Source organism: Misgurnus anguillicaudatus, chromosome 8 (assembly GCF_027580225.2).
Source record: "Misgurnus anguillicaudatus chromosome 8, ASM2758022v2, whole genome shotgun sequence".
NCBI classification, from domain to species: Eukaryota; Metazoa; Chordata; class Actinopteri; order Cypriniformes; family Cobitidae; genus Misgurnus; species Misgurnus anguillicaudatus.
This window is the reverse complement of record NC_073344.2, coordinates 12416030-12443882: the sequence shown is the minus strand read 5'-3', so window position 1 is coordinate 12443882 and position 27853 is coordinate 12416030. Positions and strand designations below refer to the sequence as shown.

The following is a 27853-nucleotide window of genomic DNA, read 5'->3' as shown; positions in this document are numbered from 1 at the left end:
TATTTCGAGGCTTTTAATCCCGCTCTCTGCAGTTACACAACAGAGAAGAGATTTGAAATGTTAGCTCACTGAATAGTGGATTTATAAAGGAAGCAAAGGTGTTATTGTGCCTGAATCTGACTGTGTGAGGTCCAGATGAAAGTAAAACATGAAAGGGGGGAGTACAGTACCCTGTGGGACACCTACCATACCATCATGTAATACAAGCCTGATTTGGTTTACAAGTCTAAATTAATACTACCTACACTGGCCAATACAAATTCATAGACATGCTAGACAGTTGTTTGCAAAACAGTTGAATGTCAAAACAAATAGGGGTGCAAATCAAAACAATACAACATTTATTAAAGGGTTGGCTGAATGATTGTTTGAGAGAGAAAAGCAGGGGATTTAAAAAAAATTATGAAGTTATGAGACAATTAAAAAATCTTTTGTTACATCTATTATAGTAATTCATTTTTGTAGCATCACCAACGTTGTGCTTGAGTATTCCCAGGAGAAAAAAATATATAAATAGGGCATATTTTGTTAACACATGTGATATGATCAGCTGATTTCATTGAGACCAGCAGTGATCATTAAAAGCTTCCTGGAGGAAAGCAGTCATGAGAGTAGATCTGATCTGATCACATGCATGACTATAACATTTGATCACGTGCCATCTGATCTAAACCTTTAGTGTCTAATCCGTTTGAGCTTAAGACTCCCATCCTTATATTCTTTCCACTAAATCTCCATAAACTCATTTTTTAAACTCATTCTTGCAAAGTCATCACCACAGTTATGTGATTCCACACGTGAGCACAAATCCTCTTTAGCAAATGGTTCACAAAGAAAAGCAAAATACCTATAGTGTGCCAAATGCATTCAGTGTCAGGCTTAACATTGGAAGTGCACTGCTTCAATGAAACTTTAAAACAAATTCTGCCTTCCTTTCACTTCAATGAACCATTAAAATCCCATCCTGAATAAAGTATCTAGGAAACGTGTTTGAACATATTTCCCCCGATTTTCCCCGCATTTTATCCATCTGTCCAACCACTGGAAGTTTACTTTTACATTTATGCAACAAAGCTACAGAAACATATTCCATTGTTTGATGCTAGTTGTGCAGAAGTTATACACCTCACAATTCAAACTAATGCAGACAAAGATTTCTGTTTTGTTAAACTATTCCTTTAACTAACTAGTAATGAAGAATTGCCGGCCTACCGATCATCCTGATGGACGTCATTGTAAATTATACATTGTCCTGATGGCTGAGCTGAAGCCTGAAGCAGTTTCTGTGTCTCTCTTCCCCCCGAGAAGCCCTCCAGCAGACGAAGCTCATCAAAGTTCTCAGACACACATTCAGACTTTGTTCTGCCCACCCTGCTAGGGTGACCCTGGCCTCCAGTCTGAGACATCTCCACCTCCAGATTACTCTTATTCTCTAGGTACATCTTTACTCAAGCACCCTTGACCGCACCTGGGAAGATGAGATGAATGTTAAGGTTCTGATGATCTAATAATGCATGCATCAGATTTCATATTCATTTGAACAAACATCAAGAGCTGAGATCTTTCTTTGTAATAGACTTTCATGCAGTTCAAAAATGTAGAGAAATAATTTACCCAGACCTCCCCCACATAATATTATTTCTGCATATTTTTTTATATCTTACAAATGCACCCTGTAGTGCTTAACATGTACTGTATATAGCAAATAGAGCTTGCATATAGAAATCCCATTGCACCATTCACATGACAGGATGACTAACACACAAACTTACTATTTCTTTTCAATGTATTTTTCAGTTTAGATGACGATTTTTGCATCATCGGAGGACTTTTTTGCAGAACCAAAATGCAGATATCTCTCCTCTCAGGGGGAAATGATGGAGGGAAACATGGTCATTCAGTAATACTGCCGGGTTTCTACAGATACAAAGCTGAATGCTAAATCGGTGAAGTATCCCTTTAAGAATACAGCATGGGAGGAAAAACAACTCTAAAACACCTCTTTCAACAATTAACTAAGGTTTATTATAGTAAGTATTACAGTGTAACTATAATAGTGTAACAACTTTGGTGTAGTAACCATTGTTTTTGGTGTATTGATTACAAATTCTAAAACCATAGTTTTACAACAAAAAGCATGGTTAAACTACGGTTGCTATAGCAAAACCATGGTTCAGTTGTTTTACCTTTGGTTTAACTATAGTAGCCATATTGAAGCTGGGGCTGTGTGGTAAACAATGCTTTGGGTGACCTAAGTTTGAGTCCCGGCTTGTGGTATTGTCCTATCCTACCCTCTCTCAGAAATGTATCACTATCGTCTATCTGTCCTCTCAATACAAATAAAAAAAACTAAATATAACTTAACAAAATAGAAACTATTTTTTGTTTGTTAAAGCCATGGTTCATTTTTTGTAAGGTACCTCTGGGGACAGTTGTAGCTTAGTGGATAGAGTCTTGGGCTTGTAACCCGAGAATTGCTGATTCAGGGCTCATGACTGGCGATGTGACTGTGGTGCCCTTGAGCAAGGCACCTTTACCCCAGTTGCTCCCCGGGCGCTGCAGTGATAGTGATGGCTGCCCACTGCTAGTTTTTCGAGATAAAAGTCAAATTAAATAAAATTACGGAAATAAAGTCAATATAACGAAAATAAAATCATAATATATTGAGAATAAAGTCAATATAACGACAATAAAGTCGTAATATTTCGAGAATAAAGTCAATATAACAAGAATAAAGTCGCAATATTTCGAGAATTAAGTCAATATAACGAATAAAGGCATAATATTTCAAGAATAAAGTCAATATAATGAGAATAAAGTCAATATAATGAGAATAAAGTCAATATAATGAGAATAAAGTCTTAATATTTTGAGAAAAGTCAATATAACGAGATTAAAGTCGTAATATTTTGAGAATAAAGTCAATGTAACGCGAATAAAGTCGTAATATTTCGAGAATAAAGTCGATATAACGATAATAAAGTAGCAATATTTTTTTAATAAAGTCAATATAACGAAAATAAAATCATAATATATTAAGAATAAAGTCAATATAACAACAATAAAGTTGTAATATTTCGAGAATAAAGTCAATATAACAAAAATAAAGTCGCAATATTTCGAGAATTAAGTCAATATAACGATAATAAAGTCGCAATATTTAGAGAATAAAGTCAATATAACGAGAACAAAGTCGCAATATTTCGAGAATGACGTCAATATAACGAATAAAGGCATAATATTTCGAGAATAAAGTCAATATAATGAGAATAAAGTCTTAATATTTTGAGAATAGTCAATATAACGAGATTAAAGTTGTAATATTTTAAGAATAAAGTCAATGTAACGCGAATAAAGTCATAATATTTTGAGAATAAAGTCAATATAACAAGAATAAAGTCGTAATATTTCGAGAATAAAGTCAATATAACGATAATAAAGTCACAATATTTTTTTGAATATAGTCAATATAACGGAAATAAAGTCAATATATTTCGAGAATTAAATCAATAATGAATAAAGGCGTAATATTTCAATATAGTCAATATAACGAGAATACATTTGCAATATTTTGAGAATGAAGTCATAATATTTCGAGAATGAAGTCAATATAACGAGAATACATTTGCAATATTTTGAGAATAAAGTCATAATATTTTGAGAATAAAGTCAATGTAATGCGAATAAAGTCATAATATTTTGAGAATAAAGTAAATATAACAAGAATAAAGTTGTAATATTTCAAGAATAAAGTCAGTATATAATGAGAATAAAGGTGCAATATTTTGAGAATAAAGTCAATATAACGACAATAAAGTTATAATATTTTGAAAACAAAGTCAATATAATGTGAATTAAGTCGCAATATTTTGAGAATTAAGTCAATATAACGAATAAAGTCGTGATATTTCAAGAATTAAGTCAATATAACAAAATATTTCAACTTTATTCTTGTTATTTTGACTTTATTCTTGAAATTTTATGACGTTATTCTCGTTATTTTGAATTTATTCTCAAAATATTCTGACTTTATTCCCGTAATTGTATTAATTTTGACTTTTTTCTTGAATAACTACTAGTTAAATCTCACATTATAGTAAGTTTAATCTCGAGATGTTTTTATTTTTTATTTTAGCTTGGTCCTAATTCTCCTTGGCATGCCTTTGTGTGTGGTGTAAGTACAATAAATGTTTGCATGTGTGTATAAGTATACTGTGCAGACATGTTTCAATCATCTCAGTGACCAAAAAATGGAATTGGTGTCTAGGTGGTTGGCTAGTCATGGCTATGCAGTTGTTACCATGATCTTAGTGGTATTTAGAGCATTGCTACAGTATGCAGTGACCAAGGTGTTCGGGGTGGTTGCTATGGTATTATAATTCCTAGGTGATTGCTTACTGGGTCAATCCATTGCAAACACAACTGCTGTCGTGGTAAAAAGGATTTTATTAAATAGCTCCACCTAGTGGAAGTCTATAGCAAATCAAACTAGAACACAAAAATATTAGTATGCCATCTGGAGAAGAAAAGAATACAGCAGCTTATCAACCTTAATAACTATTCATTTTTAAGAAACCCAGTGAAAGGGATAGAGATACAGCGTGTTACATCACACATTCATTGACAGCCCTTCAGGGCAATACTTAATCTGCCTATGACCAATCCTTTCGATTTATTTGTACAAGAAAAAGAAGGCCATTGTATTGTTGTTTGTAACCCAGCATCACTTTTTGTGGCACAACTAATCAATGAAATGGCAAAAAATAATGTTTAGGTTATAATGAGATAAGGAGCAGATTAATCCTCACTACAATTTCCAGGGAAATTGGATTAGGACTGCAGGTGGCCATTTTCTTATAAAGCTGTGTGTTAGTGCGCATTGAAAGCTTAAGGTTTGCATAAAATTAAGAGAAATGAAATGGAAATGCAATCTTTGATGCCCAATAACTTGCATTGGCTTTAGTAGCTGGTATTTATGCCACAGAGCAAGACACAGTTCTGCCATTGGTCAAAAAATAAATAAAGAGTTCAGATTCAAATGCAGCTAAATGCCAGATTCGTTAAAAATTAGATAATGATATTAACTAAACCATGTGCTCTTGCCACGTATGATTAGGTCAATAAAATACCTTCACTTCAAATCCCCTTAATCCCGGGAAATTCAGAAATACTGTTTTGTTGGCAGAATTTTTTTTTAGCAAAATCCTCTAAATGTACAGAAACATGCACATTTAAACATGATGGGTCCCTTGTGAGTACTTGGGTTGCTTGTGCTTTTCAATAGCTATTTCTCAATCCGAAGGCTTTTAATGTAGCTAGACTATAAACTCTAACTCAAGTATGTTTTTTATTTTTCTTGTTAAATAATTTTGTTTTTAATGCACTTGATAATTTCATAATAGAAAATGAACTTCTAAAGAGAGTGAGAAATGAGGATATGCCATTTCTCTTAATGCTTTGACGACATCTAAGACACGAGGAAAGGAAAACAAGGATGCACAAAATTGAGAAGCACCCTTGGATACAAACTGAATGGGGCAGCCACATGGACCAGAAGTGTAGGTTTTTGCCAAAAAAGTTTGCATGCACTTAAAAGGTTTTGCAGCAAAATACATTTCTTAAATACCAATGAAATGACTCAAGTGTCATTTGTGAAAATAATGACTTTCAGTTACTGACTAATAACCTTTTCATTGCCATTAAAGTGAGATTACTGAACCTAAACATAAGAGCCTGATAAAAAAAGCATGATGGGTTTTCCATCAGACCTTCTCAAATACTTTTGAATAATAACACATGTTGTCTTGTCAAACCCGTGGTTTTATTTTATTTATTTCATATTAAATATTTCTTTATTATTAAGCATTGTTTTATTTTTACAAATAAACTTTAAAAATAAGCAAAGTTAATAATTAAAATGCTCTTTAATTTAAATATATACTTACTGTACAGTAATCTGGTGTATATCTGAAGCATGGTGTACATTAATTTTCTACTAATAACTGAATTGAGGATACGGAGTATCCGAGTTTTTTCAAATATAACTATTAAAGCTATTTACAACTGTTTATAACTATTAAAACTTTTCCTCTTTCAGCCCAGCTTAGACAATATTAACATGCACAAAGCCCTTACAACACTCCAGACATTACTGTACATTCCTCTCCCTGTCCCTCCCCCTCTTCAAATGTGGGAAGAAAAATATTAATCCATTGAAAAATGTGTCCAGTACAAATGTGTGAGAATGAAACCATTTCAAATCAAAGAAGCAGGACACACAAAACTCAATTTACACTCCACAGGTACTAACATTACAATCTAAACATAGATAACATTCAAAATCATTTGTGCTAATAATAACTCAATGACTTCTCACCATGTTTATTATGTAACCAAAACATTTTTTACTACTGTTTAAAATTCAAATAATGCCCATACATTTTCTATTTGAACTTATTTTAATGTAGCTGAACTTCTTACCTGCCAATGTAGAAAATGTATGGTCAGGAAGACACCACAGATGATGATGAGTTTAAGATGCTATAAACTGAGGGAAAAACTCAGAAAGGTCCAGTGGGTCCAGGCTGACATGAGAGTGTCTCACACCAGCTACAGGTTGTCCTGAGCTCAGGAGGAAGAAGATGCTCAGTGTGTGAAATGTAAGGGTGAAAGAGTCAACAGCACTGCACACTGACTCCAAGGAGGCTGGAGGGAGTGACCCACAACAAACCTCAGCACACAGACAGGAGAGTCAAAAAACAGCCCACCCTCTTTCCTGCGCTCTCAAAAACCCCTGACCCCTTATGAAAGTGGACACCCATTAAAACTGGAATTTAAAATGTATTCTCCACATGAATGAAGACCCACAGTCTTTCGAACAAAAATGCAACAAATATATTTGATAACATGAACGTTCAACTTCTAAACAAAAAAAAATACTTCTTGCACACACTTTGTTAGCTCAATAATCACTTCTGAATGTGTAATGCTCCTATTGTTTCCCAACTTATGAGAGCCAAAGTCTTACTGACCTAGATCTGCTTTAACAAGGAGTGGTCTAATGCATCTCTAAGTTTATTATACCGTACAAGTAAAACCTTAAAGGAGAGCTCAGTTTCTCATCTAGTACGTAGCAACAAGATTAAAAGAGCAATTGAAGACTTTTGGCTAGCTTAAAAATCCTGCATTTCCATTCCTTTTTGAGAGAGAATAGAGGTAAAGTGATTTAGGAACCATAATATCACAGATTTGCTAAAATCTGTTAAGTTTATAATAAAAAGTGAGATTTTAATATAAACATGAGCATTACCCCTTAAAGGAAAACACCACCGTTTTTCAATATTTTACTATGTTCTAACTTCAACCTCAGACGAATGAATACATACTTATCTCAATGCATGTAATCTTTGTACAAGTCGTGAATGTGTTAGCATTTAGCCTAGCCCCATTCATTTCAAACAAAGATGAATTTAAAAGCCACCAAACACTTCCATGTTTTTCCTATATTAAGACTGTTAAGTTACCCTAACCCTAGTTACACGAGTAAATATGGTAGCACAAAATCAAATATTGCGACCCTATCCCTAACTAAAAAAAAATCTTTAAAAAAATCGCGACATTGTATTTTGTGCCACCATACTTACTTGTGTAACTACTCATGTAACAGTCTTTGAATAGGGAAAACATGGAAGTGTTTGGTGGCTTCTAAATTCATCCTTGTTTAGATCCTAAGGAATGAATGGGGCTAGGCTAAATGCTAACACATTCACAACGCTGTACAAAGATTAAGTGCATGCATTGAAAAATGATAGAGTAGATATGTATTAATTCGTCTAAGTTGAGGTAAGAACAGTAAAATGTTGAAAAACTGTTTTTTTCCTTTAAGGCCAAAGTATGGTCAATTTAGACCAAGCGTCTGCAGCAGGCACTTATTTTGACAAGACATGTGATGCACATAGGATCACTCGATGCACAGAACACATACTTTGAAATAACGAACCACACACATGACGGGCTACATACATGTTGTGACACTTTGCATCGAGCGTCCTCAAAAAAAGAAGTTACAGGCCACCACTGTGTAACAGCCTTGCCCCGGTCAACAGTTTGTACCATCTGTAAACGTGTAATGGATGACTGAGACCAAAATATAATGAATTACAATAATCAAAACGATAGGTAATGAATGCATGAATAACCCTCTGTAAGTCTTGAAAAAACAGAAATGGCTTCAGTCTCAAAATAATCCTTCTTAACTGATAAAAACTAATTTTAAGCACAATATTATTTTGCTTCGTAAAACAGAATCCGAAATAAAACCAAGGTTCCTGACCTGAGGGGAAACTGAAGGAAAATGTGTATGGAGCTCATTTAAAAATTCAGTTCTCAACTTAGATGGACCAAATGCAATTATTTCAGTTTTACCCTCATTGAGTAGAAGAAAACTACTAGACAGCCATTTCTTAATGTCCGCAAGGCAGGGCAACAAAGGTTCAATGGTATCACCGGTTTTCACTGGTATGTATAACTGGGTATCATTAGCATACAAGTTAAATAAAACATTAGGCTTCCTAATAATATCCCCCGTAGGTCTCATAAATAAATTAAAAAGAAGTGGGCCCAAAATAGAACCCTGAGGCACTCCACAGGTAATCGGAGCAACAGATCAAGAGAACTTAACCTAATTCAATGGAAAAAGGACCTATCACTAAGATAAAAATTAAACTATTGTAAGGCAGTACCCCCAAAACCAAATAAATGCTCTAACCGCCAAAGAAAAATAGTATGATCGAGTGTATCGAAGGCAGCAGTAAGATCAAGAAGCAGCAGAACTACATTTTTACCTTTATCAACTGGGAGTAAAATGTCATCAAGCACTTTAATCAAAGCGGAAGTGCAAAATCTGTACAATACAGGGTCAAATAGTCTTCAGTTGACAATGGGGAAAAAAAGAGACCAAAAAGTAAAGGAGTGGTTTATCCAGAATGTGACTGTTGGAATCTCATTAAATATCCAATGGACCCAGCCATCAAAGGATCCCGGTGGTCTGAGATCTCCTAATCACAAATTCCCCAAAGTCAGTTATAAAAAAAAAAAAATGTGCCGCACATGTTCTCCCGTACAGTGAGTTTTGCTTATGTAACCATACTAAACGAACCCATTCTTATAAAAGATTTCTTTAGCTGAACATTGTTTTGTTAACATTAATAATTTATCTGCAGTTCATTGCAAAATACTCCTAAAATATGTCTATTCATAAACTTTACTGTACATACAGTACAGCTGACATAAGCTCATAAATAAAAAAAATGATTTCTATCCAAAAGTGCCACATTTTCCCAAACTGTTTGAATGATTTCAGAGAGAACGGCCGGTAATGAAGCTAAGCCTTGTAAGATATTAGTTCCACTCTAATGAAAGTACAGTAGCCTACTACAACCCTCACAGCTCATTTCTCCTGCCCGGAGCCAAGACGACATGAGCGGAGCACCTGACCCATTCCAGCATAATGTGCTCTGTGATTTCTACTTATGAAAGAAAGAAAAAACATTAAGACGGTTAAGAATGCATCTGACTTCTAAGCCAAATTAAGCCATCGTAAAACGCACTCCCTTCCTTCAGCTTTCTCTGCTCTGTCATGCAGCCCTAAGGTTCATCACCATGACGTATCACGCTCTGACCCGAAGGGAGGATAGAAAGGGCTGTCTGCCACTAACCTCTGACCTCTGAGCCTACTATTGTGACCCATTAACAACAAACCCTGTGAACCCAGAGTAATGTTCAGGGAACTACAACAATCAGCTGGCTTACGAGCGAACATCACTTGACTTTCCTCAGGCTGCATGTGAAAGCTGTAGGAGAAGGGGGGGCTCACTTTTCACAAGTTAAGCTAGTTTGTGCATAGGGGAATTTATTAAACTCTTTACGTTAGTGTTTCAAAGGAATGTGTCTTATGGAATTCCAACATGAGACTAATGTGCAGGGTTATTATTGTTATGGGGCGGGTTTTTTTTGGACAGGGTTTAGATTAATCCAGTAGTTATATTAGGACATTCAAGTACTTTTGTGCAAACATATCTTAAAAAAAACATTACAGGTGTGTATCTTGAGACAAAACAATGGCACTGGTATATTTTAAAGGAACAGTATGTAAGAAATTTACATCAATTAATCATAAAATGGCCCTGATATGTCACTAGACATTAAGAAATAATTTTCATTTCAAATACTTATATCACTCACAACAGTGGTCTGGCCAAGATATTGTCATTTAAAAAGTGGAGTTGCAGCCCTCAACTGATGTTTGTGTTGTCATGTTGTGTATTGGCCACCAGTTTTGTGATTGCAGTACCAGTTTTGGCCACAATCCTACTGTTCCATATGTCAGTGCAAGCTGTTTCAAACAAGCATTTTAGTCTTCGACTAAACTTGAGCCCTGTCCAGGAAAACACCTCTAAAACTAAAAAATATATATATAAATATTAGTTAAATAATAATATTAAATAGCAATATTAATTAAAAACAAATAAATAAATAAAAAGATGCTACATTTATAAAATTTTAAATGTTCATAGCAAAACACTTAATTATAACTAAAATTTATATTTTTATACTTTTTGTTTTAATATTAGTTCAATCAAAATATGAATGAAAAATAACAAGACTAAAATAAAAACTAAAATAACCCTGCTAATGTGAAAGCTAAGCTAACAGCAGCCTCGAGAACGATTTGAAAATCCAAGGTTGCAAAATATAGAAAAAAAAATCGCATTTAAAGTGCAAATGAAGTCTTTCCCAATCATCTTTCTAATGAAAGTTTTGTTTTAGTGTTCTCTACTTGCTTACCATTGTAATGGCGTTGTTAACCGAATGGGGGTAATTGTAAGCTTTTATGTAAAAACTAAGTTTCTGGGTAGATTTTTTTTCACATTTTCTAGGTTGATAGAAGCACTGGGGACCCAATTATAGCACTTAAACATGGAAAAAGTCAGATTTTCACGATATCTCCCATTTAATGAAAGTAGTTTATTGTCATTTTTCTTGATAACGCTGAGAAACGCACTGTAAATCTGATAAAGCTGATGAGGCATTAAATGCACTCTAAGACACTTTGGATAAAAGCATCTGCCAAACGTGTAAATGTATTTTCTAAATTGACAAATAAAAACACGAACGTTTCATAAAACGTTTATGAAAAACAATTTCGCTTAAATTTATTAACAGAAACATTTATTTATAACCTGGGAATGACACACATGGCACGATCAAATTATATACATTCTACAAGGAGAACAGTGCAGACACATAAGAAGAGAGGATACAATGACCGATGACCTATAAACAGCCCCTGATCAGGCATTTACTGTCCAACATGAGAAACAAATGAGCCTTAAAAAGGCTCTCTAAAAAAAACACTGCCGTTTTTAAATAAAGAGGCGGAGCAAATGTTAATAATACTACCCACTGAACACATAATGTAGTTGGATGTGGAGATCTTCACCTGTCAGGAGTCGTCTACCACAGTGCTAGGCTAAGCGGTCTGTCCTCTGTAATAAAAAAGTGAATGCGACGTTTAACACAAAATGATGTGCAGGTACATCTGCCTTATATTTTTTCCTCCCGACAAACATTAAAAATCTCTACTTTTCTCTTCATCAGTTTAATAGTGCTTTAAAGCTAATTGCACATAATGATATACACTTATTTCTCTTCACTTAGTAGTATTTGTATCTATGCACATATTCATCAGTGAGGTTAAAACGGACACCTTTGTATCATTATTCTCTTTAGCTTTCTAGTTTTTCTTGGCAGCTTATTGTAAAGACTTCCTAAAACTCCCATTAGTGTGTGCGCGTTTGTGAGACGTATGGAGTTTAACTACAGCTCAATGTCCTGTCAGGTAATCCTGCGTTGAATCGGAGGCGAACGAGTCGGCGTCCTCGTTATCGGAGTCGTCGCTGCTGTCGTCCGCGGCCGGCTCGCCTGTCAGAGCGATGCGCGCGTAGTCGTCGGTGTCGATGGACTTGCAGAAGTGGATGGCGTATTTGAGCTTCTCCTCCAAAACTAGCTTACAGGAATAGCGAGGCAGTTTTAGCAGGAAGAAGCAGGTGTAGGACTCAGGAAGAAAGTGGTCGGGTGGGTTGTATTTATCCAGCACCTGTAAAATACAGGTGTTTTCCATTTAACAGGAATAAGAAGTATGAAGCATGATGATACATCAGTACTACTGTAACTCAGTTGGGTTAACAGTTACCTGCACCACAAAGTCTCTCCCACGGAAATCCGCAATGGTCCTGGGCAGACGTGTGCGTCCCCAGACGAACCTGAGGAATAGCGAGCGCTCCGTGTTGGAAAAAGACTCCATTACCTCCCAAAACCACTGGATCAAGGGAGCAGTGGGCTCCACCCCCTTATACGTGGCTACGGACTTGAGCAAGTGCAGGGGGATATCTGGACTACCACACACCTACAATGGCAAACAAACAAGCATGCATCCGAGCGCAACTACGAAGTCTGAGACATGTTTATGAAGACAACATTTGCATTTACTCACCATGGTCTCCAGCTCATACCCAGTGAAGAGGGAGAGGAGAGGCACGGGTACCACACGTGCCATCCCCTCCCTTACAGCAGACACCTGCTCATCAAATTCATGCAGCCTGTAGGAAAATAAATCGAGACAAGGATCGAGTCAAGATGCCGGTTTAAATGTGATACATACTTGAAGATATTTTGCTGTAGCTGACCTGTAGTTTATTGCTAGTCGCACATATTCACTGCGGTTCTCCAGGCTGATGTGGGAATGTTTGGAGCTGAGCTGGACTTCCTGTCCACAGGCACTGGGTACGGTGAAGGGCAGAGGCATGGCCTCAAATTCCTCCGCGGACGCTTCATTATCCCTGATATACATCAGACCGGGGATGAAATCTTTGTCCACCTAACACACACACAAACACATGAGGAGATTTTTGTGGACTTGGGTTGATAGTAGGGGATGCCAAAGGTAGCAATATCAAACTTAATACTTAAAGGGACACTCCACTTTTTGAAAATTTTCCAGCTCCCCTAGAGTTAAACATTTGATTTTTACAGTTTTGGAATCCATTCAGCTGATCTCCTGGTCTGGCGGTACCACTATTAGCATAGCTTAGCATAATCCACCGAATCGGATCAGACCACCAGCATCACGCCAAAAAACAACCTAAAGAGTTTCGATATTTTTCCCACTCAAAACTTGATTCTTCTGTAGCTACATCGTGTACTAAGACAGACGGAAAATCAAAGCTGCGCCTTTCCATATGACAATATGTGGCAAGAAACTATACTCTCATTCCGGCGCAACAATCAAGGAGCCCGCCGCTGCAACATGGCCGCAGGGGGCGCAATGATATCACACAGTGTCTGAAAATAGTTCCCTGCTATTGAAATTAACCAAGGTGACTATTTTCGGTCAGTGCGTAAACTCACTACGCCTGCTGCAGCCATGTTACAGCAGCAAACTCCTTGTTTATTACGCCAAAATGAGAGTATAGTTCCTGGCCAGATCTGCCTAGAAAATCGCAACTTGTAATTGTCTGTCGGTCTTCGTACATGATGTAACTACAGAAGAGTCACGTTTTAAATAGGAAAAATATCAAAACTCTTTGTTTATTTTTTAGTGCGATGCCAATAGTCCAATCAGACTCAATGGATTATGCCAAGCCAGGCCAAAAGTGGTACCGCCAGACCCGGAGATCAGCCGAAAGGATTCCAAAACAGCAAAAATCAAATGTTTAACTCCAGGGGAGCTGGAAAATGGGCATACTTCCAAAAAAAGTGGAGTGTCCCTTTAATATAAAAATGGGGTAGGGGGATAATTTCAGTTACTTTATAGTCAGTTTGGTACATGGATGGTATCAGTGTGACTCCCATCCTATAGGAAGATTACCTTATGAATATTAATTTAATCATGTCCACACATACAGTAGCTTATAAACTTTCTGAAGTGTCAATCACTGAAATTAAAAAAAGCCTTAGGTTATGAATACTAATTAGGTTAAGCAAGTACTTTGGATTACCACTGCATTCATTTATTCTTAATATTTATGCTAAATTTCTATTTCATAATGATTATTTTGGTTATGGTACAGTATTACGCATAATAACTATTAGTCATTCAACAAAGACGTCTACAGAAAACAAAAACCTGCGCAAATGACCACAAAGAGGGATAAAGAATGTGCATGAGCGTCTCACAGCTGTCTTGTGCTTGGCAATGTTTCGTTTAACCTTTCTGATATCTTCAGGCGAAAGGCAAGAAACAACAGGAGCTCTGTGACTAACAGACGATATGTTCTGTGAAGCGGCATCACTGCAGACATCTCAGCAGCACATGATGCCGGTATGAACGCAGGAGAGAGCCGTCACATTCACTACACGTCACACGTGCACACACACAGCTTTACATCACGCTGCAGTCCCCCGGTTCATTTAAGCTCTAACTGAACCCTTGCATTTCTGGGCTTTACTACAAATCGCTGCTTAATGATGGTGAACTGCACGTGATGCAGTATGAGTGTAGTGTAAATTTCACATAGTACATAGCTTTGCAGTAAACCTTAAGTATGTACTGATCGGTGGTCAGCTGACATGGATTACAGGTCATAAACCATGTAAAGAATGTATACAGTATGGTACAAGCTCTTGTTCTAGTCATTTATATAACAGATTCAGTTCTTGCTCGAACCGCAACCATAATTTTTAGTACCACTAAAAAATAGGTTTTAGCTTTTCAGGTATGTTAGTACTGTACATTAATGAATTGTACAATTATGCATTGTAAATAAACAGACATCAAAATCCCATCCAGCAATGCAAAAAACCCTGTAACATTTTAATTTTGTTAACACATTTCCAGCTATATATTGACAAGCTCATTGGTATTTTGACAGTTAAAATTTTATATATATATATATATATTTTATAAAAATACGATAGTCATCACCAATAGTCTTGGCTGATATATCCTGTCAATCAAATCAGAGCAGGAAAATGCAAAGAATTTGAGCTCTGGAAGCCATTAAAAATTTGTAAAATCATAAAAAAATCTACTGCTGGTTGGCAACTTGAAAATAAAATACTGGCTGGGAAAGGGTTAACAGTGCATACGCAAACCAATACCTACCTCACTGAGATCAGCGATGGTCAGATTCATGCCTGCCAACTGCTTCCACACAGGTTCAGCCAGGTACAAGCTCAGGGGACTTCCTGTGCGAATGGCAATGCCCAGAAGCACCCCTATACCAACATAAACATCAGAGTATATTATATTACAAGATCTAATGAAGAGGATTACAACAGCTGTGACAAACTACGGACCACTTTATCAGTTTTGGAAGTGTATGCACATGGATACCTAAGAAGCGGAACATGCTGATGTGCAGAGGGGATTTGGCGGCCGGGTTGAGCAAGAAGCAGTCTCTATTTGCTCCGGATTCATCTCGCCCATTGGGGGTGACAATGAGAAGGGGAGTGAGCCCGTTCTGTAGCTCCTCGCACATCTCTGCGATGGATTCACTGTATCCTCCGCCGCAGTCATCCACCGACTCACCTACACAAAACATCATTGGGATCACGTTGACCTATTCACTTTCTTCCCATAACTTCCTTTCTTCATGTTTAAAGGTACACTCTACTTTTTTTGAAAATATGCTTTTTTCGAGCTCCCCTAGAGTTAAACATTTGATTTTTACTGTTTTTGAATCCATTCAGCTGATCTCCGGGTCTAGCGGTACCACTGTTAGCATAGCTTAGCAGAATCAATTAAATCTGATTAGACTCTTTGTAGTTACACCGTGTACTAACAACAACAGAAAATTTAAATTTGTGATTTTCTAGGCCGATATGGCTAGGAACTATACTCTCATTCTGGCGTAATAATCAAGAACTTTGTTGCTGTAACATGGCTGCAGCAGGCGCAGTGATACCACGCACTGCCCAAAAATAATCCCCTTGGTTACTTTCAATAGCAGGGGACCATTTTCAGGCGTTGCGCAATATCATTGCGCCTCCTGCAGCCATGGTACGACACTCTTTGGTTATTTTTTAGCGCGATGCTAATGGTCTAATCAGATTCAATGGATTATGCTAAGCTATGCTAACAATGGTAGCGCCAAACCCGGAGATCGTCTGAATGGATTCCAAAACAGTAAAAATCAATTGTTTAACTCTAGGGGAGCTGGAAATTTTGCATATTTAAAAAAAAAAGTGGAGTGTCGCTTTAAATCTGAACTTACCCACAAACTTGACCTTCCACACCCGATGCGGTAGCAGTAGACTATCAGGGCTGAAAGAGCTCATCTTAGCGCACATCTGTCCGAACACCGACTTGGTGCCGTCCGGCCCTGCCAGACCTCCTTTACTGCGAGACCGCTTGACCTGAAGGTAAAAGAGATGACGTTTATGTGGTTCTGTATATACACTTCTGCCCTAAGCAATAAACTCTTCCCGTATGTTTCCTGTAAGACTTGATAGATTGTTATAAAGAACACGGCCAGACTCCAGGGGCCCCATTAGAGACCCATTATTTAGAGGGAAGTCTCCCGAAGAACCTTGTGCTGAGCAGAGCAAGGATCCAAATTTCTTCATAAAAAAAAACTGAAGAAAATGCTACACTGTATCAGCACAGCCCTGCAATTAGGTTGAGACGGCAATGATGGGAGTTTATTATAAGACTAACCTGTATCCGGTTCAGCTCCACCACTGGCCCATGCTGACGGTCTCGAACCATGGTCGCCTGCACCACTTTACGGAATGCTGCCTCCTACACATAAAAAAAAAAAAGTACTTATTATCGTCCAAAATTTGGTTGAAAGTTGTTGTACCCGCAGGCACCCTTACCTTTCCCTGTGATATAAGGATTCCACGTAGCGTGTCAAAGCCAACAGAGATGCCATGTCTGGTCTCGCCGAGCCGTCCCTCCAGGTCGAACATTGGGATGCAGGGGCAGAAGAGCTCAGAGATGTGGTGCAACAAAAGGAGTCTGTTTCTTAGGGCCATGATGGGGATCTCCTGCAAGTGGTTGTACTCCATAGGGACCTACACGCATACAGAGATGTACTGTATAAAACATGCACTTCTGGCAAATACTATTGCAGATGAGCTAAGATTGGTAATGCAATACCTGAGCAGGCAGTTTTCCAGCGTTGGTGGGTTTGCTGGTGGACCAGGCCAGGGTGTGCGCTGATCCACAGGCCACCCGGTTGATTTTCTTGCCCTGTAGTGCCGTCACCAGCCTTGGCCGCTGAATAGCATTGGTGGTCCCGTCGCCAAGCTGACCTTCGTCATTATCACCCCACGTGTACACTTCGCCTGTACATTTACGTTTGGATTTTTAGCAAAATATAACCAATACCAATAACAACTAATGCCAAACTCACAGGAAGCTATTACTACATAATAGTGAGTGTCATAAATCAAAAGAAAATGCCTTACCATCCTCAGTGCAGCACACACAGTGAAGAGAACCCGTTGCTATGGCGATGACCTTCTTGCCTTGCAAACCCTGGACCTGCCGGGGTCTGCGGACATGATCGTCAGAGCCGTGTCCAAGCCTGTGGTAGTCGCCTTTCCCCCTTAAACACACGAGTATGTCAACAACTATAATCCTTTATTTACATCAACATATGTACTGCTGCCTTGTGGGATTGATTAGTGGACAACAGGGATTTTCAAGGAAAGATGCAATACAAATTGGCGTAATGGCATGGTTGATGGTGATATAATGCTAATACATATTTAGTCCCTCCAGAAAAAGGTGATTATGCGATCGCATGATTCAATGCATAATAATATTTATGCGGGAGCTGCATTTTTTAGATACGCCGCACTTTCGCTGCATAAATTGCAGATTTCTGCTCGCAAAATATGCGGGGCTTGCATGATTTCATAATTCCCGCATTTTCATAGCAAAATGTCATATATATCTTAGCAGAAAGTTGAAAAATGTTGCATTTACTTCACACGTGCGCAACCATGTCCCCTGTTGCCATGGGAATTTTACGGCGCATTCACACGGGGCGTAAGCGTTAACGCTTGACGGAAGGCTTGTCTGAAGTGTGGTTAACAGCCAATCACAGTGGCCGCAACCTAAGCTCCGGTCTTCCATAAACTTAATTGGCTGACTCCGCCTAGGTTATTTGCATAAGGTGATCTGATTGGCTGCCACACGTGTTGCCGCTTGAAAAGTTGAGAAATGTTCAACTTCTGCCGTGAGCAACGGCACTGACGCGGCGCCGACGGATCCACAATTCAGTTCGGCAACACATGACCTCACGCATTAAAAGTGAATGGGAAGCGTTAAAGGACAAGTTCGGTATTTTACCCTTAAAGTCCTTTTTTCAGATCGTTTATGATGAAATAGAACAGTTTTGACTGAAATTTGGACATATGATGCTGGCCCGAGAATTTTCAGGTGTTTCTTGTATCACCTCCCACCTCTAAAATGGCTCTATAGGTGCACTGGAACAATCCTTCCTAAAATGCATTAAACTTTCGTTTACAAAGACGTGAAACTCACGAGTGGTCAGGGGTGTTCACTGATATGCTCACACAAAAATCACTGCAAAAGACGCATTCCAACAGGTTTAATCGTAGTTTTGTCCAACTCCATTGACTTGTATTAGATGTGCTGTGAGGTACTGTATTACTCCGCCGCCGGGAACTTTGTTTGTATTCTTACAATTGGCAAAGGCCGATTATCGCCACCAACTGGGCTAGAGTGTCTATTATTCAAGCTCTCAATTGAAGAATATACGGGTGTGAGGCGTTTGGAAAAATAGGTCCATAAGTTTACAACGAATGCTAAAACAGCTGTTGGAAAGCATCTTTTGCAGCGATTTTTGTGTGAGCATATCAGTGAACACCCCTGACCACTCGGTGAGTTTCACGTCTTTGCAAACGAAAGTTTAATGCATTTTAGGAAGGATTGTTCCTATGCACCTACACACCCATTATACAGGTGGGAGGTGAAAAAACAAACACCCGAAAATTCTCGGGGCAGCCGCATATGTCGAAATTTCAGTCACAACCGTTCTATTTCATCATAAACAATCTGTAAACAGGACTTTAAGTGTAAAATACTGAACTTGTCCTTTAACGCTTATGCCCTGTGGGAATGTACTGTTAGGAAGTGACGTAATTAAGCGACGTAAACATCAATGAAAAGCTACATAAGCTGCAAACAGTTTTTGCAAGTTCCCGCAATTCTCGCATAAATATCCTGCATATTCCATTGCATTTTGTAAGAAAACGTGCCGCAAGATCAAGGATTTTTGCCTACAACAATCACAAAATGCGTTTTTCTGGAAGGACTGATACATATGTGACATGGGTCAATCAAACAATAAGGATTTGTAACTTAAGGACGGCCAATACAATACTGATGTGACAATTTTATTACAGCTTGGGCGATATGTACATATGCAGTGTAAATGAACAAGGCAGCGCTAAGGCTTCAGTTCGTCAGGCACCGTTTCTGGCTGATGTTATGGCTAAATATCTGATGGAAACAGTATATAATACGTTCACTATTATTACCATGTATAAACTGCTCCAGACTTGGTGAGAGCCACTGAGAACTGAGAGCCACACTCCACTTTCACAACACCCAATCCTGTCAATGAGTCAATCTAGAAAGAGAGAGAGAGATTAATCAAATCAAACTGGGATTAAACCCACAGCGTTTTGCGGCGCTAACGCAATGCTCTACCATTGAACAAACTGGAAGCAGTCAGCAGAAAGTTTTTCAGGAGTATGTAAAGCAGTGGGTCTTACTTTCATAGGCACTTTACATCCATCACTTCCTCCTCGGCCCAGCTTGCCGTAGTCTCCATCCCCCCACGACCACACCATGTCATCATCAGTCAGGCAGAGAGTCTGGGCATCTCCACTGCCACATGCCACATCTATTACACGATGCCCCTGCAGAGCTTCCACCTGAATGCACACACACAGTAACAAAACAAAGCTATTTTTCAGCAATGTGACAAAATAATCCACCTAGCTCTTTTTGAAGTTTCTGTCTCGCCCAATTTATCACTGGTACATTCAGTTAGTCACACGTATTTTGTGTTTTTAAGGGTAGAAAGATTTGATATTTGTATAATCAGAGATTATACATTATAGAGACTCCAAACTTGGCGACTAACTGGAAGTTTGAATTGAATTATACTTTAATTGACAATTCCTTCGTAAATCATTACGTTAAATGAAGTTGGCAAAATAAATGGTCCCAAGCTGTCACTGGAGTAGTAGCCTTTAAAAAGGTCCATTTAACGCACCAGTTTTGGTTTAAGCTGGTCTTCACTGTCTCCGTGACCCAGACGGCCGTAGCGGCCCTTGCCCCATGTGTAGAGCTCTCCGCTGGCTGTGATGCAAGCGCTGTGGGCTCCGCCGGCAGCAATGTCCACCACCTCCACCCCTCTCAGAGACTCAATCACGCGTGGACGGTCACATGGGCTGAAAAAAGCAGAGCCGTACCAGTCACACACACTGTACTTACAATCTGCTCAAGAAAATTAGTGGTAGTCTAGTGCACATATATCAGAGAGGGTAATAACTTCTGGCTCCTAAAAATTACAACTTCAACAAGGTACCATCACTTGTACCACCATTGTATTTTTTGAGGTACATTTTTTTATTATTGATTTAAAAAAATACAGTGTGGATAAAACATCAGTGATAATTAAATCCAAAGAAAGCCACAGTAAAGGTGACCACACTAAACATTAGTGGTAATCATAGTATGGAGGCCTGACCTTCTGTTGCCATGGCCCAGTTTTCCATCCTCTGCTTCTCCCCAAGAGTAGAGTTCACCTTCAGAGGAAAGAGCCAAGCAGTGTTTTCCTCCTGAGTTCACAGCCACCTTCCGGATAAAAACATGTTGGATTGACTCCAGCAGGGTCGGGGTGGAGACCGACTCGGTGCCTCCGATTCCCAGCCGTCCACCTGCACCATATCCAGTAGCATAGAGCTGAGGAGAGCACCACAGGTTACATACAAGTATTAAACATAAACCAATGTGGCATATTCAGCAATTTATATGATGCCTCAGGTAAAAAATAAAGTTAATTAATGTATATTTCGCTCATATTAATATAAACAGTACAATTGAGTATTGCTGGTGTTCTTGTAGCAGCACAACAGACTTTACAAAAATCTTTGTGTGTAAAATGTAATCATTGGATATCTTACTTTCCCATCGGCAGTGACGGCAAATAGGGTCTGCTCTCCACCGATAAGTTGCACAGGTCGCAGTGTAGCTAGTGCTTCTGTTGGTGTGGGAACTTTCACCTTTGCACCTTCAATACCACCTAACTGACCCCGGTGGTTGTGACCCCAGCCATAGATGGTCCCACTGCCACCAGCTGAGAGCGTCCAATCATCTGGCCGCCTACAGAAAAGCAAATTATTACAATTATACATTTGGCAGATGCTTTTAGCCAGCGATTTTTAAGTGCATTTAAAGGGATAGTTCGGCCGAAAATGAAAATTACCTTATGATTTACTCACCCTCAAGTCATCGGAGATACACATGTCTATCATTTTTCAGACAAATACATTTTCAGTTATTTTAGAAAATGTCCAAGCTTTTTAACAGTTAGAAATGGGGTCCACTTCCTAGCTAGTTATTCTAGTTTATAAAGTTTTAAATAAGGATATTTTTCTTACAAAATCACATCGATTACCCTCAGAAGGCCTGTATTTATCCCCCTGGAGCCGTATGGATTGCTTTTGTGAAGGATGGATGCACATTATTTGGGCTTGACGGAGGTAGACCCCATTTCTAATGGTTTAAAAGTTTGGAAGAGATAGGACATTTTCTAAAATAATTAAAAAGGTGTTCTTCTGAAAGATGATAAACTTATGCATCTCGGATGGCTTGAGAGTGAGTAAATCATGTGAGAATTTTAATTTTTGGACGCTTTAAAGGGACATTTCACTTTTTTGCAAATATGCTCATTTTCCAGCTCCCCTAGAGTTAAACATTTGATTCTTACCATTTTGGAATCCATTTAGCTAATCTCCGGGTCTGGTGGTACCACTTTTAGCATAATCCATTGAATCTGATTAGACCATTAGCATTGCACTAAAAATAACCAAAGAGTTTCAATATTTTTCCTATTTTAAACTTGACTCTTCTTTAGTTACATCTTGTACTAAGACCGACAGAAAATTAAAAGTTGCGATTTTCTAGGCAGATAATCAAGGACTTTGCTGCCGTATCATGGCGTAGTGATATTATGCACTGCCCGAAAACAGTCCCCTGCTATTAAAAGTAAACAAGGGGACTGTTTTCGGGCAGTGCGTGGCATCACTGCGCCTGCTGCAGACATGTTGCATCAGCGGAGTCCTTGATTGTTACGCCAGAATGAAAGTGTGGTTCCTAGCCATATCTGCCTAGAAAGTCGCAACTTTTAATTGTCTGTCGGTCTTGGTGCACGATGTAACTACAGAGGAGTCAAATTTTAAATAGGAAAAATATCAAAACTCTTTGATTATTTTTAGCTCAATGCTAATGGTCTAATCAGATTCAATGGATTATGCTAAGCTATGCTAAAACTGCTAGCCCCAGACCTGGAGATCATTTGAATGGATTTCAAAACGGTAAGAATCAAATGTTTAACTCTAGGGGAGCTGGAAAATGAGCATATTTTCAAAAAAACGTGGAATGTCCCTTTAAGCCACACATTTCCACAACAGAATTCCCTACCAACTGAGCTATTGGAACAAATTATAACAACTAGATTTTACCAAAACTCAAACATCTAAAAATGTACCTGTTCATCCACTGAACCAGCTGTTCATCCTGCTCTCTCTTGAACAAGTCATGACTCTCGTGAAGCGTGTTCATGTTCTCGTGATCTGCCATAAGCTCCCGGACTTTCTTAGCAACCTGGTGGGATGGACGCATTGGACGGTGTTATAAGCTCTCATTCTAAAATCATGCAAAACACGTTCAGTCTTTTAGAAAACTCACCTCGTCCAGGAAAGCTCGGGGCAAAGGGGTCCTCTTGTCGAGAGCCACCGACACCCTGGAGGCGGTGCAGTAACGGCGAAACCAGGCCCATTTGTGCGTCTCGGCACAACAAGGGAGAGTGTCCAACTCCAGATCGCACGCAAGTGCGACCAACACCTATAAAGGATAAAAAGTACATTACTTCCAGAGACAATTCACAGCTTGAGCTCTATATCTGTCTGAATGGAGACGCACCTTGAAGAAAGGACTATGGAGAAGCTGTTTGCCTCCACGAACAATGGGTTCTTCATACTCGTACTGTCTCTGTAATGCTTCAGGAAGTCCTTTCACCAGAGCAGCCAGCGCACTTCCAGTAAAACTCTATAAAACAATTTCAGTCTATTTTAGCCTATTAATTAATTAAATTCATTAAAAAAATCGAATTATTAGAAGAAACGAATGGAAGACATACACGTTTTCCCCCTTATTTAAAGGAAAACACAAGCGTTTTTCAATATTTTACTATGTTCTTACCTCAACTTAGACAAATTACCCATCTTTTTTCAATGCGTGTACTTAATCTTTGTACTCTGTGTCGTGAATGTGTTAGCATTTAGCTTAGCTCCATTCATTCCTTAGGATCCAAACAGGGATGAATTTAGAAGCCACCAAACACTTCCATGTTTTCCCTATTTAAAGACTGTTACATGAGTAGTTACACAAGTATGATGGCACAAAATAAAACGTTACTGCGCGCCGAGGTCGAAGTGCTGCAAACTAAGTGTTCTCCTGCCATACAATAATTCTCATTTTTATCCGCTAAAAAAAACAACAACATTTATTTTGTAACACCATACTTACTCGTGTAACTACTCATGTAACAGTCTTTAAATTGGGAAAACATGGAAGTGTTTGGTTGCTTCTTCTAAATTCATCCGTGTTTGGATCCTAAGAAATGAATGGAGCTAGGCTAAATGCTAACACATTCACACGCTGTACAAGGATTAAGTGTACGCATTGAAAAAAGGGATAGGTATGTTGATTTGTCTAAGTTGAGGTAAGAACATAATAAAACATTGAAAAACGGTTGTGTTTTCCTTTAAAATGTTACAACAAGTATCATAGGATTACCATTTTCTTTAAGCCAGTTGCCCAAGTAATTCAAAAAGGGACTATGATATTAGCATGGTAACTCTGTGGGATGCCAACTTGGAGTCCATTGCAGACCTCTATTATGTAAGACTATATAGTACATTAAACTACACATGTGGATGTATATGTGAATGAACTGACCACAGAGCGGGGCTCTCCTTCAGTGTCTCCTAAAAGCCGGTTGATGTTGATTGACTGGCCATATTCAGTAGTCAGCAGCTTACGTAACCTCTGCAGGGCCCACATGCGATGACCAGCCGCTGAAAAAAGGACACAGAAAAAAATAAACATTAGAAAAACTGAAATAATTTGTAAACTTGGATTTCACAGACAGGGTCAAATTTATGTAAAATATAAAAATCTAATTTAGCAGCATCAAAGTTTGATTTCAATAATTGATTTCACATTGATTTTAATCTTTGTTATGCTAGATAACAAGGTCATATCTCACTAAAATGCTTTACATTATGTATGATGATTTTATGTCAAAAACGATGATGGCTTTAGCTGGGTTTTCCCAGACAGGGTCACACATTTCGAATAATGCATCTGCATACAGTACTTCATAAACCAGCCTAGTCTTGTATATTCAATCTTTCTTTGAGGGGGTTAAGTCCTTACCCAAAGCACTGAGTTGGGCACAAGCAGCAAGTGATGCCGCCAACCTTGGCACGATGCTGCGGTTCGAAGCGAAATTCAGCCGGAAGTCTAGCAGACACGTTACCAGATCCATAGAGGGGCAAGACAGAATGCAGCGGTCGGAGAGGAGGTCTTTAGGACCTGGGGAAGTTTATTTGAAGATCAACCATTCCAGAATATCACATTGGAGCAAAAAATATTTATCTGTGAAAAACTGTGACATAAATTGGCATACCAGCAGCAGGCATGATGGGATAGACAGTAAAGCGCCAACCCCAGCCGTTGACAGACCCATCGCTGGTGAACTTCCATTTCAGCTCATCTCCTGGGATCCGCAACTCACTGGACCAATCAGACCACTCACGACCTGAAAGTAAGAAAAATAAAAACACTGTAAGTATGTAACAACCAACAGACCAAAGATCCAATATTGAGATGTGTAGTGCGTCACCTGATCGAACAGACACAATCCGGTTGGCTCCATCCATGATGGTAAGGGGGTCGTGCCTTCTTTCTGTTGAACACTGCCGATCAAACTCCACCCTCAGTCCTTCAGCACCTAAAAAAAAATACGTATCATAATTTTATGTGAAATCTCATGCTTTTTCATCTACTTGTGCTGATAAAGAAATATGGAGGTAACCTGGTATCTTCACAGTTCCGCTAGTAGATGTATCATCAGTATAAGGGTGGCTGCTCTCCACCACCACTGGCTGAGACGACAGACGTCCGCTTTGAGAGTCCGTGGCCACGTCCTCTAATTCAGTCACGCATAACTCCAAGAGCATATCTGCCACCTGCACCCCCACAAACATATAAGAATAGACCATCTCCAAACAAACATACTATTCTTACTAAAAGATTTGGTTCATACCTGCGGGTAGGCCGTGCCCATGCCGGACAGCACGGCAGAAAGCACCTCTTTGCCTTTATCACCCGAGCGCACCGACACAGCCAGTTTTAACAGGTCCACCATCACACGCGTGTCATCAGGGATAAGCAGGCTGGTGAACTCATCCAGATATTGTGGCTCCGGGCCCGCCGCTTTACTTTGGCTCTCAGAGTCCTGTGATAATAAATCAAATCAGCTCAAATCAGCTCAAATGCTCAGGGTTCCCTATAAATCTGACTGCATGGCTAACTGACCTCTTTGGTTTTGGTCATAGTCTCAGCGATGATGCTGGCAGCACCAGGGTCGTCTGTCACTGGGATGAATGGTCGAGAGGAGGCGGAGGCAGCAGAAGGGGTCACAGCCGATGAAGGTGTAGTGGCATCCTCAGACGTGGTCACCTGGCGACCACACAACACCATATTAGCATAAATGCTAAAAAATGCACATTTTACCTAAAGCTAGTGAAGCAAGTCTGAATGCACAGTTCCTCACATCTCCTCTTTTGCTGTCCAACCAAGGGTGCGGGCTGACCCGCTCTTCTGTCTCTGAAAGCAAGGCTGGTCCTTCAGCCTCACAGGGGCTAGAAGCTGATGAACAGTCTGAAGGGGGTACAGGAGAGCTGGATGGACACTCCAGAGGCATCATGCAAGCGGGCATCAATGCTTCCACCACTGCATCCCTGGCATACACATTACTTTAGTCACACCTGTCCAACCTGTCAACACCTTCTTGCGGACTACTTTTATGGGGTGAAATATTACTCTTATAAGCAAACATGGGTAAAAAAAAGATGCTATACATACCTGGCATACATGATCTGCAGGGCAGAAAGCACATGGGACAGGGCCTGTTGTTTGGACAGGTTGCCATCCAGCGAGAGCAGGATCTTTGCCAGAGACGGCCTGTTGGGCTTCACACTATTCCCTCCGTTGATCTTATTACTCAGTAAAGATGGGTCACTATCTGATGGCACACCTGCAAAACAAACAGCGCCCCCAAAACCTTGATTGACAACATGATTGGGCAAACACAGCAACAGAAAGCAATAAAGATAAAGCAGTTTGTACCAAGATAAGAAGCTCCGAGGGAATCACGGGCAGTCTGGAAAAGGACAGGCTCGTGAACGGAAGGTGTGGTGACGTCCACGGTGGTCCAGGCCACGCTGTGGGAAGAGCCACAAGCTACACGGGTGATCTTTTGCCCCTCCAGGCCCTGCACCAGCGTGGGCTTTCTGTTGACCGTAGTTGTGCCGTTCCCCTGCTGCCCGTGGTCATTATCCCCCCATGCGTACACCTACACAAACAGCAATTCCTTACTTGAGCACAAAGGTGAATAGCTTTATCAACAGGAGGTGAATGTTTTTACTACACATCATCAGTTGTTTAATGTGTCAAAATACTGTTGGTTGTTTTTATAAGCACGCCTGATGGGTACAAACACGCCCCACCTGTCCAGTTTCTGTGACGGCCAAGCAATGCAGTGCCCCTACGGCCACGTGAATGATCTTCTTCCCACGCAGCCCTTCCACCATCTGAGGTTTGCGCACATGCACGTCCGTGCCGTGACCTAGCCGAAAGTAATCTCCCTTACCCCTGCACAACATGAGAGCATAAGAGCTTGGAATATTCGGAGGAACTGGTTGCATGAACCGTATCAAATGGTATATACTTTAATCATTTAAAATATTCGTACCAGGTCCAGACGACTCCAGATTTGGTGAGGGCGAGGGAGAATTGGGCTCCACATTCAATCTGACAAACCGCTTGCCCGTTCAGCCGCTCGATGTTCTGAGGAATGTTACAGCCCTCGCTCCCACCACGACCCAGCTTCCCAAAGTCTCCATCACCCCATGAGAACACCATTCCTGGAAAACATACACAAATACAGAGTGCATGTCATTTCATCACATAGGTTTGAGGTCAAAGTTCAGGGTTAAAGGGACACTCCATTTTTTTTTTTTGAAAATAGGCTTATTTTCCAGCTCCCCTAAAGTTAAACAATTGATTTTTACTGTTTTGGAATCCATTCAGACGATCTCTGGGTCTGGCGTTACCACTTTTAGCATAGCTTAGCATAATCCATTGAATCGGATTAGACCATTAGCATCGTGCTCAAAAATAACCAGAGTTTCGATATTTTTCCTATTTTAACCTTGACTCTTTTGTAATTACATC

At 39.4% G+C, this 27853-nt stretch overlaps 2 protein-coding genes across 3 annotated transcripts in view; both read right to left on the bottom strand.

Annotated features, from left to right (window-relative positions):
• The window catches only part of oca2 (oculocutaneous albinism II), a 126297-nt gene extending 119590 nt beyond the window's left edge, over positions 1 to 6707 (bottom strand). The window contains exons 1-2 of the mRNA XM_055213307.2: positions 6481 to 6707; positions 1213 to 1468 (exon numbers count right to left, since the gene is read on the bottom strand). Coding sequence (XP_055069282.2) covers positions 1213 to 1442 — 230 coding nt within the window. The 5' untranslated portion in view covers positions 1443 to 1468; positions 6481 to 6707. The remainder of the gene's footprint in view (positions 1 to 1212; positions 1469 to 6480) is intronic.
• A 4500-nt stretch (positions 6708 to 11207) lies between these two features.
• herc2 (HECT and RLD domain containing E3 ubiquitin protein ligase 2) overlaps positions 11208 to 27853 on the bottom strand; it is a 67429-nt gene continuing 50783 nt past the window's right edge. For both annotated transcript variants that reach the window (XM_073870316.1, XM_073870315.1), the window contains exons 63-93: positions 27372 to 27543; positions 27127 to 27271; positions 26747 to 26972; positions 26483 to 26654; positions 26172 to 26358; positions 25934 to 26077; positions 25662 to 25853; positions 25431 to 25584; positions 25239 to 25346; positions 25023 to 25154; positions 24770 to 24928; positions 24290 to 24408; positions 23252 to 23377; positions 23018 to 23173; positions 22818 to 22933; positions 21232 to 21430; positions 20796 to 21010; positions 20319 to 20496; positions 19813 to 19974; positions 19576 to 19667; positions 17473 to 17612; positions 17162 to 17349; positions 16879 to 17076; positions 16718 to 16801; positions 16275 to 16416; positions 15395 to 15589; positions 15164 to 15276; positions 12747 to 12937; positions 12554 to 12659; positions 12254 to 12466; positions 11208 to 12157 (exon numbers count right to left, since the gene is read on the bottom strand). In XM_073870316.1, coding sequence (XP_073726417.1) covers positions 11885 to 12157; positions 12254 to 12466; positions 12554 to 12659; positions 12747 to 12937; positions 15164 to 15276; positions 15395 to 15589; positions 16275 to 16416; positions 16718 to 16801; positions 16879 to 17076; positions 17162 to 17349; positions 17473 to 17612; positions 19576 to 19667; positions 19813 to 19974; positions 20319 to 20496; positions 20796 to 21010; positions 21232 to 21430; positions 22818 to 22933; positions 23018 to 23173; positions 23252 to 23377; positions 24290 to 24408; positions 24770 to 24928; positions 25023 to 25154; positions 25239 to 25346; positions 25431 to 25584; positions 25662 to 25853; positions 25934 to 26077; positions 26172 to 26358; positions 26483 to 26654; positions 26747 to 26972; positions 27127 to 27271; positions 27372 to 27543 — 4997 coding nt within the window. In that variant the 3' untranslated portion in view covers positions 11208 to 11884. The remainder of the gene's footprint in view (positions 12158 to 12253; positions 12467 to 12553; positions 12660 to 12746; positions 12938 to 15163; positions 15277 to 15394; positions 15590 to 16274; positions 16417 to 16717; positions 16802 to 16878; positions 17077 to 17161; positions 17350 to 17472; positions 17613 to 19575; positions 19668 to 19812; positions 19975 to 20318; positions 20497 to 20795; positions 21011 to 21231; positions 21431 to 22817; positions 22934 to 23017; positions 23174 to 23251; positions 23378 to 24289; positions 24409 to 24769; positions 24929 to 25022; positions 25155 to 25238; positions 25347 to 25430; positions 25585 to 25661; positions 25854 to 25933; positions 26078 to 26171; positions 26359 to 26482; positions 26655 to 26746; positions 26973 to 27126; positions 27272 to 27371; positions 27544 to 27853) is intronic.